This window comes from Ornithorhynchus anatinus, chromosome 19, assembly GCF_004115215.2.
Source record: "Ornithorhynchus anatinus isolate Pmale09 chromosome 19, mOrnAna1.pri.v4, whole genome shotgun sequence".
Taxonomy (NCBI): Eukaryota; Metazoa; Chordata; class Mammalia; order Monotremata; family Ornithorhynchidae; genus Ornithorhynchus; species Ornithorhynchus anatinus.
The window spans coordinates 13,585,742-13,607,018 of NC_041746.1; the positions used below are offsets into that span (position 1 = coordinate 13,585,742).

At 39.5% G+C, this 21,277-nt stretch overlaps 1 protein-coding gene across 4 annotated transcripts in view; it reads left to right on the plus strand.

Annotated features, from left to right (window-relative positions):
* The window catches only part of UBR2 (ubiquitin protein ligase E3 component n-recognin 2), a 77,164-nt gene that overhangs the window by 16,329 nt on the left and 39,558 nt on the right, over nt 1-21,277 (plus strand). For 3 of the 4 annotated variants that reach the window (XR_003753659.2, XM_029047075.2, XM_007672323.4), the window contains exons 6-13: nt 1,919-2,057; nt 3,273-3,335; nt 7,344-7,464; nt 15,105-15,212; nt 15,697-15,785; nt 16,655-16,753; nt 19,027-19,190; nt 19,274-19,373. Coding sequence is in view for 3 of the 4 variants with exons in the window: in XM_029047075.2 (XP_028902908.1) it covers nt 1,919-2,057; nt 3,273-3,335; nt 7,344-7,464; nt 15,105-15,212; nt 15,697-15,785; nt 16,655-16,753; nt 19,027-19,190; nt 19,274-19,373 (883 nt within the window). In the remaining variant the exon portion in view is untranslated. Of the gene's footprint in view, nt 1-1,918; nt 2,058-3,272; nt 3,336-7,343; nt 7,465-15,104; nt 15,213-15,696; nt 15,786-16,485; nt 16,585-16,654; nt 16,754-19,026; nt 19,191-19,273; nt 19,374-21,277 lie in introns of all 4 variants that reach the window. The other variant, XM_007672322.4, reaches the window with a different exon arrangement.

A 21,277-nucleotide genomic window follows, 5' to 3' on the forward strand; every position in this document is an offset into this window, starting at 1 on the left:
AGCCTTTCCAGGTGTAGCGTCTTGGTCGGATAGACGGTGAACATTGGCGAGTGTGTGGCTGGACCTCAGTCTGACCTGATCAGGAGGCCAGATTTTCACTTGGCATTTTAGGAGGAAAGACAAGTTTGATGTAAATTTAGCTTTCTAATAGCTATCATTATTGCCTTCAGTCTGCAAAGTGTAACATTTGCTAGAGTATAGTAATAGGTTGTATGAGAAGTAAGAGTGATAGCATTTATTGTATGGTGGACTGTACTAAGCCCTTGGGAAGTACAGAATAATGCATTGGCAGCCCACAAGGAGCTTAGAACTCTGCTGTCTAATTTTAGAGGGCTTGGGCTTTTAGAAGGTCTTATCCAATTTCATTTTGGCCAGTGAATTGGGCCTAGGTTATGAACTTGACCCTTGAAGAATGCAAAGACCAAAATATATATTTGTCAGGTAATGGAAAAAGGCAGCATCATCATGGAGATCATGCTGTCAGATGTAGGCCCAACTTACCATCAAACCTACCAACTACACAAAGATTCCATCCTGGAAGGATTTGGGAGGCTTTAGTTTTGGAGCAGTATCTCGGTAAGAAAAGTATAAATGATGTGTGCTGAATTGTAACCTTTTAGGTAGTGTTACTCATCGCAAGAGTCAGGAAAACCCGACTTAATTGGCCTGATTCCCTCTCTGGGTGGCGGGCAGGGATTCATTCAATAGTATTTATTGAGCGCTTACTATGTGCAGAGCACTGTACTAAGCACTCGGATGAGGGAAGGATCTTAGAGACCTGCCACCAGGTGAGAAGGCAGTAACTCCAACCTCATTAACATTCACCCAGAAATAAAACCTCCTACATGGAGGCATTTCGTCCATATGTTCCAGGATTATGGATCATAGTCATGTTGTTAGCCACTTGGGAGGGAGTCAATTACAATGTAATCCCATTCTGCCACCAGCCACCATGTTCCCTAGCTTCTTTTTCATCTCTTTAAACTGTCTAGCTTCTCCTTCCTCTAATAGTATTGATGGTATTTCTTAAGCACTACTGTGTGTTGAGCACTGTTCTAAGTGCTCGGGAGAAAGAGGAGAGGGGACTGGAGTCAGACATATAAGTAGCGATGAACTAAATGCAGAAACAACCTACAGGACAAGGACAAATACCCATAATAAAAACAAAAATCAGTAGAGTGCTGTGGCTAGAGAAGAAGAATTTTCTTCTTTCCATCTTATGGTGGTTTAGATGGTTTTCTGTTTAGATGGTTTTCTCCATTTGAGCGGCCGTGCAGGGGAGTTCATCTCTCCTCCCACAGGCCAGGAACGCACATTAGAATCCTGCTCAGGCATGGGAAGCAGCGTGGCTCAGTGGAAAGAGCCCGGGCTTGGGAGTCAGAAGTCATGGGTTCAAATCCCGGCTCTGCCGCTTGTCAGCTGTGTGATTGTGGGCAAGTCACTTAACTTCTCTGTGCCTCAGTTACCTCATCTGTAAAATGCAGATTAAGACTGTGAGCCTCACGTGGGACAACCTGATTACCCTGTATCTACCCCAGCACTTAGAACAGTGGTCTGCACATAGTAAGCGCTTAACAAATACCAACATTATTATTATTATTATGGGCCAGCCCACAGGCCTTGTTCTAAGCCTACTGACCAGCTCAGGCAAAAAGTGAGCTTCAGGTGGGTCAGGGCTTGGTCTCAATCCCAGGCTTCCCGATTAGGGCCGTGGTGGGACAGTACGGTAAATGCAGGGTTATTGTTGTGGGAGTAATTCGTTCTTTAATTGGTCAGGAGTTAGGGTTGTATTGGGCTGAGTCTTCTGCTCATTTATACATAAAGTCATCCATTGGGCCGAAAGAGTCTACTTGAGCAATGTCTTGACTGAAAAATAACTGAAGAGGCAAAACCTAATTTTGTGTCATTTGTCCCATAGGGAAAGGAGTGATACTTACTATTGCATGCTGTTTAATGATGAGGTTCACACTTATGACCAAGTGATTTACACTCTTCAAAAAGCTGTCAGCTGCACACAGAAAGAAGCTATTGGCTTTGCAACAACAGTAGATAGAGATGTAAGTATCTTCACTGTAGCATTTCTTTTAGATGATATTTTAGGGTCTCAGCCTGTAATTAAATTGATATTTAAGCTCAGCTGAATTGCTGATAGGCTAAAATTCAAAACAGTAAAGATAGTAGTTTGATGAAAATTGGTCCTGTGTTTTTTGACGTATAGGTACCAAATCTAAAAATATAATTACACGTAGTTATAATTTACTAGTTTGGTTGGTATTTGACATCCAGTTCATAAACACCATTCCTGGGTTTTACTGACCTTAGGGAAGTCATAAAGTCATTTCTTCTTAATTTCAAAAAATCATCTACTCTTTTTTCCACCTCTTTAAGCACGTGAAGCAAGCTTTTTTGTCTTTTTTTTTTTTTTAAAAAAAAAAAGTTACTGATTAGCTTGTTATGTTGTATATTTCTAGGAATGTTTAGTTTTCAAAATAGTGAAAACTTAGCACTTCAGGTGCCTGACTGTAATATGTGTTGGTTGCAGAAGAGGAAGAATCAATTTTCAGAATCTTTAAAAAGTGAACTGTAGTACAAGATAATTAGGTAGGTTAGTTTTTATTTTAGCAAAATTAATCTATTTGGGGAAAGAAAATACAATCTAAGTTATTTTGCAATACCAATTTTCCTTCCGTTTTGTGGACACTGGTGATTAAAAAAAAAATGACACCCACATGAAAAGTCTTTTGGTAGTAAATTGCATTATTGGTGTAAAATTTGAAATGCCACAAGGGTAAAGGGCTTCAAAAGGACTTTTAAGAGGCCAGCATTTGCATATTCCCTAGTCCTGCTCTGCAGAAAAGGGCTGAGCAATTATTTTAACCCTCAGCCCATTTGCCCCTTCTAGGAATGTCAGAGATAAGCAAAGTGTGTGTAGGTGTGTTTAAACTGTGGAGGTACAGCCTCACCTGCCCTCAAGGGCTCTTGCTGGCTCTCACAGGAGCCAGCCTTGGGCCTACCCATTAACTGCCAACACCTCACAGTTCTCAGAGTGTTGCTCAGTGTATCCATGCTTCAGCTGAAGCAGCTTCTTGGGGTCCTTCCAGTGAATCATATTTTGTTCCCCTTTCCAGTAGAATCAGGATCATTATTTACTCTGTAAATGCTAAGATGATATGCTGTTCTGCTTTAACCATGTGCTCTCTGAGAGCTGTGATATATTAAATATCTTCTAGAGGAAGTGCTAATAAAAATATTCATGATTTATTTATTCAAAGGGTCGTAGGTCAGTTCGGTATGGGGATTTCCAGTATTGTGAACAAGCAAAATCAGTAATTGTGGTAAGTAATATTTTTTGCCTATTGTAAGCTGTTAAATTCATAATAAGGTGTTTCATCATAGCAATCAGACATTGTGGTATTTTCATGGACTTCTTTCTTGGCAATTAGCTCAGAGGCGTTAACACGTATCCAAAATCTGTTGCTAGATAATCTCCCATTATATCTGAATTTCTTCAAATTTTTGAAACTCCCAATAGGCAACCTGTCATAATTAAGCTGTGTTTTCACTCAATGCCATGAGATCGAGTTCTGCGTAAAGATGCACATGAGAAGTGTATACAAAAATTTTCTTTGCAAAATCCATTTAAAGCCAAAGCTACTGGAGCATCGTGCCAGTGTTGTGCCATAGCCCAGCAGAGCATCCACTTCAATAGCTGCTGTGACCTCCACTGCCTCTATTTGCCCACTACTGTCAGAATTCCTCTTGATCCTGTTAACCACAAAATATGCCCTCGGGAATTCTTCGGTCAGTGATTCTTCACCACTGATAGTGTCACATCAGCCGGCATTAGACTAGAAATGGGACTAGAACTCGATAAAGAATGGGAAAGCAAAGAATGAAGAAAAATAGAAGAAAAAACAAAAATGGAGCGCGTTTCCTTACCCTGCCTGTTGCCCTTCTACTGCCTGGTCTTCAGTTTAAAATGTGATCGTATGGTTAACCAGTACACTTACTAACTTTGATCAGTAAAAAATTTAAGTTGAGCAGAAAGGAAAAATTCAGCCAAGATGATTGGTGGAAAGAGCACTGTACTTATTTTCAGAACTAGATAATTTTCAGAATTGTTCTTTTCAAAGAGAGAACAGCTTGTAGTCATTAAAAACAGAGCAGATAAAGCCACTGGGCCCAAGCCACTTGAAAGGCAGGAGTTAGGGCATTGATGCCCGAAAGTGACTGATGACAGGTCAGACATCGCAGGAGCTAGACTGCTGCACTAAGATAGTATTTGTTGATTCCTGTACTTGCGAGAGATTCAAACAGTTTAATGGCCCATTGGTAAGATTTTTATCTGTAGTTTGAAGAATTGCTAATATTTTCCAAAAAATGAAGGAAATTGTTTTATGTTTCATTTCCTTAATTTATCATGGTTTATTCCGGGTCTTGACTTCCAGCATTTCCTCTTGGGACATTTATATAATAGCATCTCAGTTAACATTTTCTACTCTTTATTGTCAGTGGGAATTATGTTCTCTTGGGACCTTTCCTCCAGGGACTAATTAAGATGTCAAAATAAAGAAAAAATGGCATTTGGGGACCAACTTTTGAAACAGAAACACTCGTACAATTAAAATCGCATCTTTGGAATAAATGTTGCTACTGTTGAGAAAACATATTTCCAAAGTGTCTTTTTAGAAAGCAGAATGTTCTTTGATTATATAACATCCTTTTGAAAATTTGCATCATCTTTAGTTTCAAAGAAAATTGGAGGATATTTAGAGTCCAGAGCCCAACAAAATCTTTGGTTTAAACGAAACGAGGCAAATCCCCGAGACAGCTCCCAGAAAATGCTTTGAGCATTTTTCAGGCTTCTCCGAAGGCTTTCATTCCTGTAAAATAGAGTACTGCTATATTCTTTCTGTTAAGGGCTCTCAAATGGTTCCATGAAAACAGTGCTAACATAGCACAAAATGAATTCTAGTTCCCTTTAGAAAATAATGTGAGGCTCATTAATGTATTTCGAAGATTCCAAAAATTAACCAAAATAATGTAAATATATTCAAACCAGTGATAAAATACTTTCAAAATAGTGGCATTGTCAAATAATGTAAATGTGAACCAATCATGAAATATTTTGAATTAGATTTTTGTGTGTTCAGATATAAATACTGTACTTAATTTTCAGTGTTGGCTTTCATGACCACTGGGCTAAAAGGCAGTTATCTCTGCTAAATAGATGCCATTGCCTAATGCTAATTAGAAATGGGCTATAAATCGCTCAATTCAGATCAGACCAAATTATTCAGAAGGAGGGGCTGCAAGATAAACTTTGTAGGTTGTTACCTGAAAGCTGGGAGAGGAGCTATACCGCTCTACTTTTCCTGTGAAGTTTCTGCAGCTGTTTGTAAATTGGAGTCTCTTCCTGAAGCATGCTCTCATGCCATTCTCCAGGCTTTATTCAAACTAGATAAATAGGAAGGACTGTTTCTTCAAAATAGCTAAAATAATTAGGGTGATTAAAAATTTTTTTAAATAGTGGGAGTAATGTGAATAAATAACTGTAAGTGGTTCCTGGAGGAAATATCTGGCTTATGAAAATATTATTACTTAGTTGAAGCCAACAAAGATTTTCAAGGAATTTGACTTGGCTTTTTCTCCACTTTTTCTCCTGCACCATTCTGCTTTCTGTCTGTGCTCCCAGGAACCCTATTTGTCAGTCATCGTAGCCTCTTAAAGGCCTCCTTCCCTTCAATTACTCTGAGCCCCTTATCTTGCCCACTCTGAATCTTCTCTCTGGTCATTTAGCACAGACTTCGAATTGCAGGTCAAGTGTGCCCTATTAAAAGGCATACTTTCTTTCTTGCCTGCTCCTGTCCTCATCCCTGGTGCCAGAAAAGGTGGATAGAATTTTGTTTTACATAATGACCTCAATATTTATTTAGAAATTTCACAATTCCCTGAGTAGTTCATAACCAGTTTTCCTTTTAACAAAGTTGTATTTTAAAAATGTAAATTTAGATGAAGAAAGTACGTTTGTATAATTTGAAAAACATATTTTCATAATATGACGTATATATCTTCTTATACAGAGCACTCTCAGATATCTGAAATGTTTAGGAACCACTCGAATTTTAGAGAACAGATTTCTTGTGAAGCTTTCTAAAGAGTCAGGGCATATCATGGGACCCCGGGGTGGGAGTCAGAGACAGGAAAGCAGGAAGAGGGGAACAAGCTGGTGAGCCGTATCCTTTAGTACCAGGTCGTTCCCCTCATCCTGCAGATTTTAGTAAGAGGTAGGTTATTTTTAGCTTGTCCCTGCAGTCTTGGGCTGCAGTATGGAAAGGAGAGTATTCAGTAAATTTGCATAGCAGAAAAGAATTCATCTAGTACTCAGATATTCAGGAGTTTACTATACAGTAAAAGTTAGAATTACCATAGATATAGTGTAATCATTAAAATGGATGACAGTTACTATGTACTTTGGGATTTTATAGTTAAATCATAACAAAATTTCCTGATTGAAAGGCACATTGATATTGATTCCATATAAATAGAGAGTTTATAAAGAAGCTTCATGTGAAAAGCTCATAGGCTGAGTAAACATCATGAAAAGCTAAGTAGTGAAATCAATGTTTTGAGCTTGAAGTGCTTAAACTTAGTTTATTGATAGAAATGTGGGAAATGGTGTTCAAAGAATTGGTGCTTAATTTATAATGAGAGGTAGCAGGACTCGAGATGTAATTTTACATTTTTAATTCGTAATGACTGAATGTACAGAACGTTCATTACTGAGAACCATAATGCCAGTGCATTTTGTCATAAATTTCTAAGATTTTTGCAAGTCAGAAAATTTTAATTTGTGTTTATTTTGTAATGGAAATTGGCATGCCCAGTATTGCGAGGGGTATGACCCGCCAAACCCTGAAATGCCGGGGATATGTCATGGCCCAAATTAAGAATTAGTTTCTAATCTGTAAGTGGTCTAAGGTCATACCCTAGATGGTCAGATCATCAGCGTAGGTGTTGGATCGTCCAAGGCAGAAAAGATCACCCATATTGACAGTCATTTGCGGTAAGAACACCTTCGGTGTACCATGGGTACAAATGGCTGTCATGGCATTATTCTCACGTGATTCCTAGTAAGCACCCATAGGTTGTAAGTCATTATATTCCTGCAAAAAATAACAGCCTTGCCTCAGGAAATGTTCAAAACCCATAAACGAAACAGAGTCATGTAAATTTTGATAACTTTCATGATCACGATCGAATGTTAAAAATAAAGATGCCTCCTGTTTTCTGTGTATAATTTGTAAGTTCTGTTTTTCATGGTGTCTTTTTTTCTTTTTAAGAGAAATACAAGTCGCCAGACTAAGCCACTGAAAGTTCAAGTTATGCATTCATCTATTGTTGCACATCAGAGTTTTGGTTTGAAGCTTCTAACTTGGCTTGGCAGTATTATAGGATATTCAGGTATGTCAAATTCAACCTTCCTGGAATAGACTAGATATTGTAGCATGCATCTGTTTGTGAGGAACCAATTAATTTTGGGTGGCACACATCTCTCTTCTGCCCAGAGAGTGGTGAGAAGGCCAAGAGAGTAGCAGTGAATTGGAGACAGCATTACGTGACCCAGAGTAGTGGTTGGGGGTGGGAATATGAGACAAAATGGCCTTGAAGGTCACCTCCTGACACAAGTGGCTAAATTAATTAAAATTAATTAGCCCATCAGCAGTTCAATATTTATTAATGTATATTATGTTTTGACTCGTTCCCTACCACTTCAGATTTTGTTTTCTCTTAGATGTATTTTGCTTTCGAGTTCATAATATGGTTGTGGAGGAAGGGACTGCCCTTGGTAATTAAAATTGGTTGGCCCAACTTGACGGCGATGATAACATCTTGGTTCAGTTTTCACATAATCCCCTGATTTGTTCAAGATTTCCTGTCTAATAGTAGCAGAATCCAAAGACCTTTCCTGCCTCTTAGAATCATCACAAATTCCTAACCCTAAATGAAAGGAAAGGGTGAGGATAAAACTGTATGTGGTAATTCTAAGGAAAGCTTGGAGGGAAGCCAGTAGAACATATATAAAGTCAATGCAGAAAGTGGGAGATGTGAAATAGGCCAAAAAGCAAAACAGAGTTAGACAAGTGCTTTCTCGCTAATGTTAGAAGCCTAAGAAATGGAATGGTTGAAGTGACCTGCTTGGCAGTTAGGAAGCTTATGTAGTTGGTGTCCCAGAAATTTGGTGAAGAAATGAAAAGCAGTGGGATGGACCAGACAGGTGGAGATGTGACACCGTTTGTGAGGGACAATACAGTCAATTCTTGGAGAACTGAAGGTAGGGTTTGAGAAACTCTGCCATAAGAAAAATTCATGCTGTGGTCTCTGAACCTTGATTAGTGCTAGTTGCGTGCATACATACTCTGCACCCGGGAAGCGCTCAATAAATACGACTGAGTGAACAAATACAACCCTTTCTTCCAACAGTGCATTGAATTCTATCCAGATAAATATGTAATGCTGGAAGAATATTTCCTAACCCTCTAACATTGTTATAACCAAAATGTGGTTAAACAAACATTTTTAACTTGCTGTGTCGAATGGTGTGAACCCCACTGTGTCAGAAGCAGCGTGGCGCAGTGGAAAGAGCACGGGCTTTGGAGTCAGGGCTCATGAGTTCGAATCCCAGCTCTGCCACTTGTCAGCTGTGTGACTGTGGGCAAGTCACTTAACTTCTCTGTGCCTCAGTTCCCTCATCTGTAAAATGGGGATTAAGACTGTAAGCCCCACGTGGGACAACCTGATTCCCCTGTGTTTACCCCAGCGCTTAGATCAGTGCTCTGCACATAGTAAGTGCTTAACAAATACCAACATTATTATTCTGACCCTGCATTGTGTTGTGTCGACAGCCACGTGTTGAAAGAAGAACATCCCCTATTCCCGCCATTGTGCTCTATCCAAAATACATAGTGAAAACCTGGAGAACTGACTAATAAATAGTTTTGAACAAGAGGAAATTCCTCTTAATAAAAATCCTTACTTAAGAATACTGCAGTGAATCCTTATTATAGCCCACCTATCTGAGATGAGATAAATCAGGAAATGTTAATTGTGATTGGAGAAGCTGAAAAACTACATTGAGAGTTTTAGTGGGAGACTTCAATTCTCATTGAACTTGACTGAATAACTTATCAAGGTAAGAAGTGGAGAAAGGCTTTCTATAGTACAACTTTCTGGAAAACTAGTCCTAGAACTCACAAAGAAAGATAATATACTGAGATTTAATTCTGCATAGAGGCAGGGCCTCGTTCAGAGGAGAGAGCCACAGAGGAGACTTCCAACAAAAATACTTCAAAATATGTCTGAGAGTACCTTTTAATGATGGCCAGAGTTAATGACAAAATGTTTTTCATATATCAAATTAGAAGCTATATGTTGATCATAGTATAAAAGTTGCATTCAGGTTTGTAAAAGAATGGATCAGTGAATTCATTAGTTGGCTTTTACTGAGGAAGATGATAGGGAGGCTCCTTTCCCGCCTAGTTGTTCTTGGTAGCTGGTAAGTCAGAGGAACTGAACCAAATTGTAGAAAACCTAAGATATATTAGATCACGTTGATAACCTAGATATTCACAAATCTTCATGACTGATGGCATCCAACTTATGGGAGACGAGGGGCAGTTGTATAGCTGCTGGCAAGAATGTGTAAAATGGCGTAACAAATGGCTACTGAATAGATGACTACAAATTGCCAATTTAACTCTCATCTATAAGAAGAGTTCCAGAGGTGAACCATAATTGTAGCCTGGTGAGTTTTACTTCTAATCCTGGCAAACTGGTAGAATCTATAATTAAATTTAGGATGAGCAAGTGCTTAAAAATACAAACTCTGTTGGTGAAAAGACAAAATGGCTTCTATAAAGAGAAATCATACCTTATCTGCTAAAGCAAGGACTGTCTCATTTTTATTGTACTCTCCCTGGAGCCTAAAACAGTGTTCTGTGCACTTAATAAAAATGAATTAAATTGTAGTCTTCTACTAACTCTTTTTTGTACCCTCCCAAGCATTTAGTTCAGTGTTCTGCAAACAGCAAGTACCACTGACTATTAGTCTCCCAAGCATTTAGTACAATAATCTGTACAGAATATGTGTCCAGTAAATACTGTTGCTTGGGTGATTGACAGAAGGAAATCAGTGAACATAATGTATTTAAATTTTTCAAAAGATCACTGATGAGGTTCCAATTTATAGTATGTATTGAACATGTACTGTATGTCGAACACTGTAGTAAAAGCGTGGAAGAGTACAGAAAAAGGTAAAAGACATAATCCCTGCCCTCAACCAGTTTACAGTCAAGACGGGGGAGGCAGTTGCAAAATTATTTACAGATAGGAGTGTGGCTTAGTGGAAAAAGCACAGAACTGAGTCACGTGACCCAAGTTCTAATCTTGGCTCTTCCGCTTGCCTGCTGTGTGATTGTGGGTTAGTCACTTAACTTCTCTGTGCCCCAGTGTCCATAACTGTAAAATGGATAGTAAAATACCTATTTTCCCTCCCTTTTACAAGGTAAGCCCTGTGGTAGATCAGGGACTGTGTCCAATCTGACTATATTGAATTGACTCCAGCCCTTAGCTTAGTGCTTGGCACATAGTAGGCACCTAATAAATACCATCATTAAAATCGGAGGAAAAGAAATGGGAAAGATGGGAAGTAGTGTGGCCTAGTAGAAAGAGGACATTCCCGGAAGTCAGAGGACCTGGGTTCAAATCCTGACTCCACATACATGTTATGTGACTTTGAACAAGTAGCATGGCCACTGGATAGAGCACAGGCCTGGGAGTCAGAAGGACCTGGGTTTTAATTCTGCCTCCTCCACCTGTCTGCTGTGTGATCTTGGGCAAGTCACTTAATCTCTCAGTTACCTCATCTGTAAAATGGGAATTAAGACTCTGAGGCCCACTTGGGACAGAGACTGTGACCAACCTGATTATATTGTATCTACCCCAGCACTTAGTACAGTGTCTGGCACATAGTAAGCACTTTAAAAAAAGTAATTTCTCTGTGTCTCTGTTTCCCATAAAAGAGTCACTTCTCTGTGTCTCTTTTTCCTCAGTTGTAAAATGGGGATTCAGTGCCTGTTCTCCCTCCTACTTAAGCTCTAAGCCAATGTGGGTCAGGGACTGTGTCTGATTTAACTTGCATCTACTCCAGCATTTAGAACAGTGCTTGACACATAGTAAGTGCCTAACAAATACCATAAAAAAGAGAGAGAAATGAAAGTTCTCATGATATTGTAGGAGGATCTGGTGAGAAGAAAGCTAACCTCCTAGAGAAGGTAGGATTTCAGAAGGACTTTGAAGATAGGGAAAAATGTGGTCTAGAACATTGAAAGCAGGAGGTTGTTCCCAACAGTGAGAAGGCCATGAGCAAGTGGTCAGAGGTGGGAGAGGTGAAAGCAAGGGCAATGTGAAGGTTCACTTGGGGAAAATGTAGAAAGTAGCCGGTGTAAAGGCTTTAAATAAAATTTAGTTAGGAAAAAGATTGAATGGTTTGTTATGGATAGAATGTAGGTAGAAGATGGGAAACAAGTGTTAGGGATAAAAAGCTGCTTTGGGAATAGAGAAGCAAAAATAGCGGGTCCCACAGGGATCAATGCTAGTATGGTTTTATAGTACATTTTCTTAAATTATTTCAAAGAGGGAAAATGCAGTGATATCTCCAGATTTTTAGTTGACACTGACAAGCGATTCAGTACTGTGATGATGGAGACAAACTGCAGTAAGATTTTGTAGAGCAGCGTGAAATAGCTAAAATGTGGCAGATGGGCTTCAGTGTGAGCAGATGTAAAGTCATTTGTCTTGGAAAAATAATCTAAAAGACAAGAATTGATTCTGGGCTGTCATTTATTACACAGGAAAGGGGTCTCAATAGTTACTATCAATTGCTCCCTCAAATCATTGGCATAATGGGCAAAGGGTAAAATTTTGGGCACAGTTTAACTATTGCCTAAAAACAAGGTACGCAAGCACCAAAAGTTCTCTCTGGGATTCTAATAGCACAACTTGAGAAGAATATAATATAGCTAGAAAAGTTACCTAGAAAAACTAACCAAGATGATCAGAAGAGTAGTGTGGCATTCTTTGATGATAGAAAGCATTAGGACACTTCAGCCTGAAAACAAAGCAAAGGCGAATGTGATTAAGGTCTTTGGGTTGTTACTCCGACATAAACCACTTCACCAGGCCCTAGGGACACCCACTGAGGCATCAGGATGTCAGGCTTAAGAAAAATAAAAGGATACACTTTTTTACGCAGAGCTGGCTAAGCATTTGGATTGTACTATGAGAAATTGTACAGGCAGATAGTAATAGATTCAAGGAGAGTTTGGATACATCTTTGCATGAAAAATTAGGGTTTTTAGGGTAAGGGGATTAAATAGGGATTAAGACTTGAATCAGTCAATTAGTGCTGTTTATTGAGGGCTTTCTGTGTACAGAGCACTTTACTAAGTGTTTGGGAGCCTACAGTACAGTGTTTTTGGTAGACACAATCCTTGCCCACAGGGAATTTACAATCTAGTGGGAGAGAAAGACATTAAAATACAGGTAGGGGAAATGACAGAGTATAAGGATGAGTGCTGTGGATGAGATGGGTATCATAGTGCTTCTGGGTTCACACCCAACTGCAAAAAGCCTTGCAAACGGGAAGGCTAATTGGATGGGAAAATGAGGGCTTAGGTAAAGAAAGCCTCATAGAGGAGATATGATTTTATAGAGATTTGAAATGGGAAGAGTGGTGGTCTGTCAGATAGGAAGGTGGAGTCCCAAGGTAGAGGGAGAAGAACATGGGCAAAGGATTGGCAGCGAGACAGATGAGATTGAAGAAGAGTGCGTAGATTAGCATTAGAGAAGTGAAATGGGCAGGTTTGTAGTAGATTACCAGAGCAAATTTGGAGGTGAGAGCTCATTAAGTACCTTAAAGCTGATGGTAAGGAGTATCTTCTTTATGTGAAGGTGGGGTTGGCCAACCATTGGCCTGAATAATATTTTATAAAAGCGATACAGGCAGGAGGGAGGGGCAGGGAGATGAGCAAGGAGGTTGATACAGTAATCGAGACAGGATATCTGCTTGGATTAACATGGTAGCAGTTTAGAAGGCAAGGAAGCATCTGATTTTAGAGATATTGTGAAGATAGAACTGACAGCGTTTCGTTATAGACTTAATATGTGGATCGAATGAGAGAGGTGAGTCAAGGACAAAATCTAGGTTACCAGGCTAGTGAGACAGGGGATTGTGATGTTGCCTACAGTGATGGGAAAGCCATGGGGAGAACTGCATTTGGGTGGAAAAATGAGGAGTTCTGTTTTGCATATGTTTACTTCGAGGTGTCTGTGGGACATCCAAGTTTAGATGTCCTGAAGGCAGGAGGAAATGTGAGTCTGCAAAGAAGAGGCCAAGCCTGAAGAGGTGGATTTGGGAATCATCCACATCGAGATGAAGTTGAAACCATGAGAGTGAATGAATTCTCCAAGGGAATCGATGTAGATGGAGCTTAGGAAAGGGCCTAGAACTGAGATTTGGGGGACTCCCACTTTAGAGGGTGGGAGAAAGAGGAGCCAACCAAAGAGTTTGAGAAGGAGTGTCCGTAGAGATAGGAGAACCAGGAGAAGACAAGTGTCAGCCAAACCACGTTTCGTTAGTGTTTCCAGGAGAAAAAGGGTGTCCACAGTGTTGAAGACAGCCGAGAGGTCCAGGAGGACTAGGATGAAATAGAAGCTATTGGGTTTGGCAAGAAAGAGGTCATTGGTGACTTCAAAGAGGGCAGTTTCTATAGAGTGGAGGGGACTGAAGCCAGTTTGAAGCTTATAAGTAGTATTTAAGGGAAAAGTTAGAAATGCCAAGGTACACTCTTGATCACCAGTATAGACATCAGGAGGTAGTGGGCCATTTTTCTTTCATTCTTTGATGCCACTGAGTGAGATAAAATATGGAGGTTCTGACTCGGGTTGCAATTTCTTATAATCTTAAGAGCTGCCAGGCACATTACTTTGGTAGACTGAGATATATAGATGAGTGACTGTTTTCTAAACTTTAGTATTTTATTTCCTGCTGGAAGGAGGATATCGAAAATGCTTCCACTAGCGGGATATGTTAGAGCCAAAAGTGTTTTTCAGAACTATTCTACCTGCAAAATTGACTTCACTTTCAAATTGCCAGTTTGTTCCTCAGCCTTTTTCTTGCCCCTGAACAAGTCCACTGACTTTGATGTTAATGATAGAATATATTTTTTTCAGTTTCATTTCTTTGAATGAATAATTTCTTCAGTTTTTTCTGACTATCCTTTTGTTCAGGGAAATTTTCTTCATATTCATGGGAAACACAATGTTTAGGAAAACTTTTATCAAAAAAATCACACCACAATACTTGGTATGTTTTATGAAAAAAAGTGCCAAACTAAATTTTTATTTCAACATTTTGGAAATTACTGGCTTGATTTGTTTGACCTACTTTTGTATGTATCTAACCCTTACTTTTGCATATATATTTTACTAACTCAGACATAAATTCTGGGTACACCATTTAGAAACATGTTTTTGGTATACATTCAGTAAGGGCACATGAGTAGGTTGAATAAAAGAGTTTTGGAACTACTGCAGATATGAGCTTCCTTTCCACTGCGAAGTAGCCATTTTGATTGACTAGAACATTGTTGGTCTGAATTTTTACTCCTGTTTAGTTTGCGTCTCTTCATTGTGACTACTGATGTTACACCTAAAAACTCCAAAAATTATTTATGCTTAATGGGAGAATTTCTCAGTGGAAGAAGGATGTCCTTTTGTTGCATTTTTTTTTTTTTTGGTGTTTTACAAGCACTTTTCTCCCTTAATAAAACCAGGATATATAGTGGAGTTCAATGGGATAAGATTTAATGTAGGGTTTGTAGTTTGCAACATTAAATATTTTCACTTTTCCAGAGATGTCTGATGATTAGTTTAAAAGATCATACTAAAGGTTAATTTTTACATTGATATTAAAACTATTTTTAAGTATTTTTATATTTCAAGAACCTGTACTCTCTTCTGTAATTTCTTTTCCTTTATCTAAGATGGCCTTCGCCGGATATTATGTCAGGTTGGTTTACAGGAGGGCCCAGATGGTGAAAATTCATATCTTGTGGATAAACTGATGCTCTGTGATTCCAAACTGTGGAAAGGTGAGACCCTTTTAGTTTATCAATTTTTTGTTACGATTTAAAGGAAGCAAATTAAGAAACTTCAGAATACAGAAAGGGATACTCCAGTTTGGGAAATGTCTAAAGTTTCATAATTTGGTCACCACTGTAGATAGACTTTATAGCAGTTTCCTGTTTATCTCTTTCCTAACACACATATCTTGAGTGAGGAAACAGATTCTGTTTTATAAGCGGGAAGGAGGGTAAAAGCTAAAATACACTGTTTATTTTATTATCTGGAGTTGGGAGTTTTATATTTCAGAGTAATTCTGTAATATTAATCATTTAATATGTTGATAATCTGCATTTGCTATAAAGGAATGGCAAGTATTTCATGTTAAATGAGCAGATTAAGACCAAATTAATCAGGAAGATGCATTTATAAATTATGAATTATTTTGAGTTTAAAAATTAATTTGATTTTCACTTACCTAAGGCAAGTTCTGATTTTAATTTTTCTAAACAGGGGCAAGGAGCGTCTATCATCAGTTGTTCATGAGCAGTCTTCTTATGGATTTGAAATACAAAAAACTCTTTGCCATTCGATTTGCAAGAGTAAGTAGTTGGCACATTTTGAATTGGTCCAAATTAGGCAGCGAGACAGTGGACTGCGTTAGCCCTTAAATGCATGATAGTTAACAACTCGTAAGTCAGCAAATGTATCCCTATTTTGTTTAAATAAGGCTGGAAGGACTTCAGATGAAAAATTACAACGATGGAGATATGGCTTGATCTTACCCATAGCCATTCAGGTGTTAAAATTAGAGTTTCTATGCAGTATTACGTCGGTTTAGTTCAGATTAGTTTAGATTAGTTTAGATTCTCATGTTCAGAATCATTAGAGATCTGACTTCTGGTTTTCACCCTTTTGGGTGTTTGAGAGTTGAGTCTCTGCTCTTCAGGTAGGATTTAAGGTTGTAAAGACAGTTACTTAAAAGAGCAGTGCCACATTCCTGGTATTCAGCTTCTCTGACCAGGTTGCTGTCTTGGGTTTTTAACCAATTTTTTTATTTTAATTTTTTAATCATCAGTGGTTGACTCTTGAAATGCTGTGCAGGTCCATTTATTGAACTCTAGTTCATTTCATTTCCTGCAGGAGATGAATATTACAGATTATTTGAATGATTCTCTGGTAGGTCCCCATCCTATTTCTGTAGGGTTGTCTCATTGTCTAGCCCCAGCACCGATGTCTCATTATAAAAGTTAAACCTTTGGTCAGTGTGGATGAGAGGTGAATTTCCCCCTTGTTGTTTAGAATTACCAGCAGTTGCAGAGAGATTTTATGGAGGATGATCACGAGCGGGCAGTGTCGGTGACTGCTCTATCTGTCCAGTTCTTCACTGCACCTACTCTGGTGAGTAGTGCTTGCCTTTTCTTCTTAACTGATAGCTGGCACTCCTTGCCTTTTTTTGCCTTCTTAATAGAACTATGAGCGTTTGCAGAGTGATTATGTGACAGATGACCACGACAGAGAGTTTTCAATCGCAGACCTCTCGGTACAGATTTTCACAGTGCCTTCACTTGTAAGTACTAAATGACAAAGAAGAACTTTACTGTTTTCATTTAACAACTCTATAGCCTTAAAATGGGAGACTTCTAAAATTTATGTGACCCTGGAGGTTCCCTGATGAAAATACTGGAGGGAGGTAGAGGTTTCCTTTGCCTACCCCAGTTTTTCCTGTTTTGGTTCGGAGTGTTCTCTCAACATTCTGTGTGTCATTTTGCTTACTACGGCAGAGAGTTTTGAGCAACCTTAGTTTTCCATTGTCAGGCATTATAATACCACCAATTTTGAGGGGGCAGAGCTTGAAATGACAGCAGTGTGCTTCTTGTTACCACATTAGTAGCTCATTACCATTACATGGGGAACTGATTGAGCAGTGAACTTAAAACAGTTCTAATAAATTCCACTAATGAGCCACACTGAATTTAACCTCAAAGGCAAATTTTAAATTCAGCCTGGTTGAATTCAAAAGTTGAAGTTCACACCAACACAGCTCTGGTGGGCAGGACGTTTGAAGAGGTAAATAACAGCAGGATGCCCAAGGAACTGCAGAATGGTGAACCAGAAAGGCGACACATGCAAGCTGTGGCCGGGCAGAATAAATGAAGCCCTTTTTCAGAGAATGTAGCAGAGCAGGGCACTACTGGGAGACCTCTGCAACAAACAGACAAGCTTGGTGGTCGGCTGCCTTTGGGAGCAAAGGCTTCACAGCAGTCAGTCTACCGAAAGGCTCAGAAAGAGAGACCCAAGAGTGCCACAAAGATCTATCCTTACTTACATCCTAACAGTTTGGAAGGATGGGTAGATCACGAAGCGTTCTTTTCATGGATAGGGTATCATCTCCCTTGTTCGAGTGTAAGCTACTTGTGAACTGCAAACATGTCACATGCTTCTGTTGTACTTGTTTTAAGAGCTTAATTTAATGCAACGCCACCAGGTTCCTCACTTCCATAACATTCTAACCAAAACACCTAGGGAAAACATTAAAACTAAAGTGTGTGGTATTATAGACATGTATGAGTGTGTGTGTGTGTATGCCCACTCGCAGTTATGTTAAACTCTTTAATATAAATTTCCTTGCTTCTTGATCAGCCTTTAAGCTAACAAGCTTAGAATGCTTTCATTTTTTATTCACAAACCTTGAATTTCACCTGGTATGATAGAGCCTGCAGAATCCCTGGTATTTTTCATCCCAAGTCTGTGGCTTTGCCAACCCTAGGTATTTTTGGACACTGAACGCCCACAGTTGGAGAAGGAAGAGCTGCGTATTTGCTTTCAGTAAATTCAGTTTCCTGCATTACCATATTTTCAAGTTAGATCTCCTGAACACTATAATTTTAAAGCAAAATTATAACATAGATATGCAAATACTTTTTTACTAGCTGGCCCAAAAGATATACAGGCAGTTAGAATGCAGTAATAATAGTTATGGTATTTATTAAGTGCTTACTATGTGTCAAAAACTGTTCTAAGTGCTGAGGTTAGCTACATGATAATCAGTGCACAGTTGAATAGAGTGAAATATCAGTCCCTCATAAACCATCACAATTTGTAGTCAGGATGGAAAAGAGCACAAGTGCATTATACTAGAGACCACCTGCACTGTCTAGCTTTTGTAAGTTTCCTACTCTTTTATCTTATTTAGAGTTTTGGGGCCCTGTTCCTAGATTCATTTTCACTCCAGCGTGAATTACACAAGTCCTGTGGGCTTTGCTCTTACTCTTCTGAGCAGTTTCCATCTATCTTTTCCATGGAATCTTCTGGCTGTCCTGCCAGTGGCTCAACAATGTGGCCAGTATGTCATTCTCTCTGCTCCGGTGATGTCCTGTCCACTGCTGTAGCCAGATAGGCAACAATCCCTCACCAAAAACCCACAGAACAAAAACCAGGTCCAGCCTGGAGAACAGAGCAGACCAATGTGAGCAGCAGATGTGGTCCAAGTTGCCCCCTGTTTTTTTTGTATTCGTTCAATCTTTTTTATTCAGCACTTACTGTGTGCATAGCACCGTACCAAGAGCTTGGGAGAGTACCAGCCAGAGGCTTGACCTCCAACCTTGGAGGAGGAGAGTGACTCATACTGTGCCTTAGAATAAGTCATCTGGCCCTGGCCCACTGATAATGGAGTTTTTTAAGATTTAATCTTCTCTAACTATGGCTTTGGCTACTGACTTGTAGCAGACTGCATGACAAAAGTTCAATTTGGATGGAAAAAATATCTAGTATTGTGGTAATCCTTGTGTTTCCCCTTGAGAATAGTATCCTGAGTGACAAAAAATTTCTACTTCGGTTTAGGCTCGGATGTTAATAACTGAGGAGAATCTTATGACTACCATCATCAAGACTTTTATGGACCATTTACGACTTCGAGATATCCAAGGCAGATTTCAGTTTGAACGCTACACAGCTCTGCAAGCCTTCAAGTTCAGGAGGGTTCAGAGCCTTATTTTTGATCTCAAGTAAGTATCTTGAAAATTAACAAACCACTTTTAGATACTGTACGATAGAAGATTCAACCTCTTGCCAATTAATTTTTTTTCAGGTATGTGTTGATTAGCAAACCAACTGACTGGTCAGACCCTCTGAGGCAGAAGTTTCTAGAAGGTTTTGATGCCTTCTTGGAGTTACTAAAGTGCATGCAGGTATGTCAATCAGTGCAGTTCTAAAGAGAGATTTAATTTTCATTCGACAAGGTTCTGTACATCTAATTTTTTTTTCCATTTTGAATCAGTTTGTAAAATCTCTAAGGGTCTGGTTTGAATTGAGGGCTCTCTCACTCTTTGAACAAATAATACCAGTGCAGTTTTCAATAAATTGATTTTCTAGGTTGGTTCTGTTTTCTGGATTTCCTGGAAATTGATTCTTGTCTCCAGCATAAAAATAGTTTTAATTGCTTTTATTTTTGTTAACCATGGTCCTTTTACTCAGTGGGTGTGTGTATGTTTGTAGTTAAAATACACTTGCTTTGGAAAGTGTGTTTCAATTTAAAGGCACTCAGTCTGCTCTCTCCCTATCTCCATTATATCCTGGCTCATATGCCACATTCTTCTCAAGCTGACCTACAAACTCAGCTTCTTTCCTGTCTCTTCCACCTCTGACTTCTTGCTCACCCCTTCCTCCTGTCTCTGCCTTGAACTTCTTCCCTCTTCACACTGGACAAATTGTGTTCTTCCCATCTTTAAAACCTTTCTAAAATCACATTCCTCCAGGAGGCCTTCCTCAATTAATTTCTTATCTCCTCACTTTATATCCCACCTACTGCCATTTCAGCACTTCCTCACCACCTAAGCTCTTGGGTCCTCACACGTTCTGAAGCACAACCTGTATGTCTTTGTACTGTGTTATTCCCCCTACCTCAAATTGATTTTAGTATCTACCTCCCCCGCTAGAATGTAAACAGAGTTCATATCTGCTCACTCCCTTGTTCACTCCCAAGTGTTTAGCACAGTGTGGTGCACACAGTAGGCATTCAGTAAATAATGTTGATGGATTGAAGCCAATATCAGTACTGAGCGTAGTGTTATCTTCATATAGTAGGAAACGGCTCTTCTGATCATCTCCTCTAATTTTATGAAATGATCCCGAAAGAGAAGTTGAATCTGTGAGCAAGAACCATCTGGCACATTTTAACCAGAGATCCGTGTGAAGAAAATGGGTGGTGTGCCTTTTGTGATTATGCTCCCTTATGCTTTTTATCAGTGATTATCTAGTAAACTCCATTGCTATCAGGGAAACTACAATGCACGGGATTGGTCTGTGAGTTTGAACTTCTAAATCTCATTAATATTGCCCTAGAGTTTCAGGGGAGGTGCAGGATAAGTGGACTAGGCTGCTAGTGAAGTTGGTGCCAAAACCTAGCCACTTTGAGGACTGGTGGTAGAGTGCAGTTTTCCCACATACTTTTTCTAACTTCTCATAGGCCAGATGAGGCCATCACCAAGGTATTTTTAGCTGCCCTGCTAAACTGGCCGCAGCTTCACTGCTGACTCTAGGTCCCCTGCTCTGTCCCAAGGGGACCCCAGGCCTTAGCTCGGTAACAGTCAGGTCAGAGAGAGCAGCAAGAGATACAAGAGCAGCAGCCACAGTGGCTTATACCAAGAAGTTGCTGCATTATGGACATATTGTGGCCACGCATCTCATCACGAGCTGGGTTCATTAAAATCAAGAGGCCGTCCCAGATTGTTCTCTTCCTCCCCTACTCCCTCATCTATCTGTGCCATCTATGCAAGTGGATCTGTATCCTTTGAAGCACTATTACATTTTTAAAAGGTATTAAGCACTTATTATGTGGCAGGCAATATAGTAAGCGGTGGGGAAGATACAAACATGCACCTCACACTCAGCCCCACAACACTCGTCTACATAGCTCTAATCTTATATGTTGTAATATCCCTCTCCCCCACCAGACCAAGCATCTCAAGGACAGGGAACGTGTCTACCAACTCTGTTGTATTTTACTCTCTCAAACACTTAGGACAGCACCCTGCACATCATAAATGTTCAATAAATACCACTGATGGCTTGATTACATGGGTGCCTCCCACTT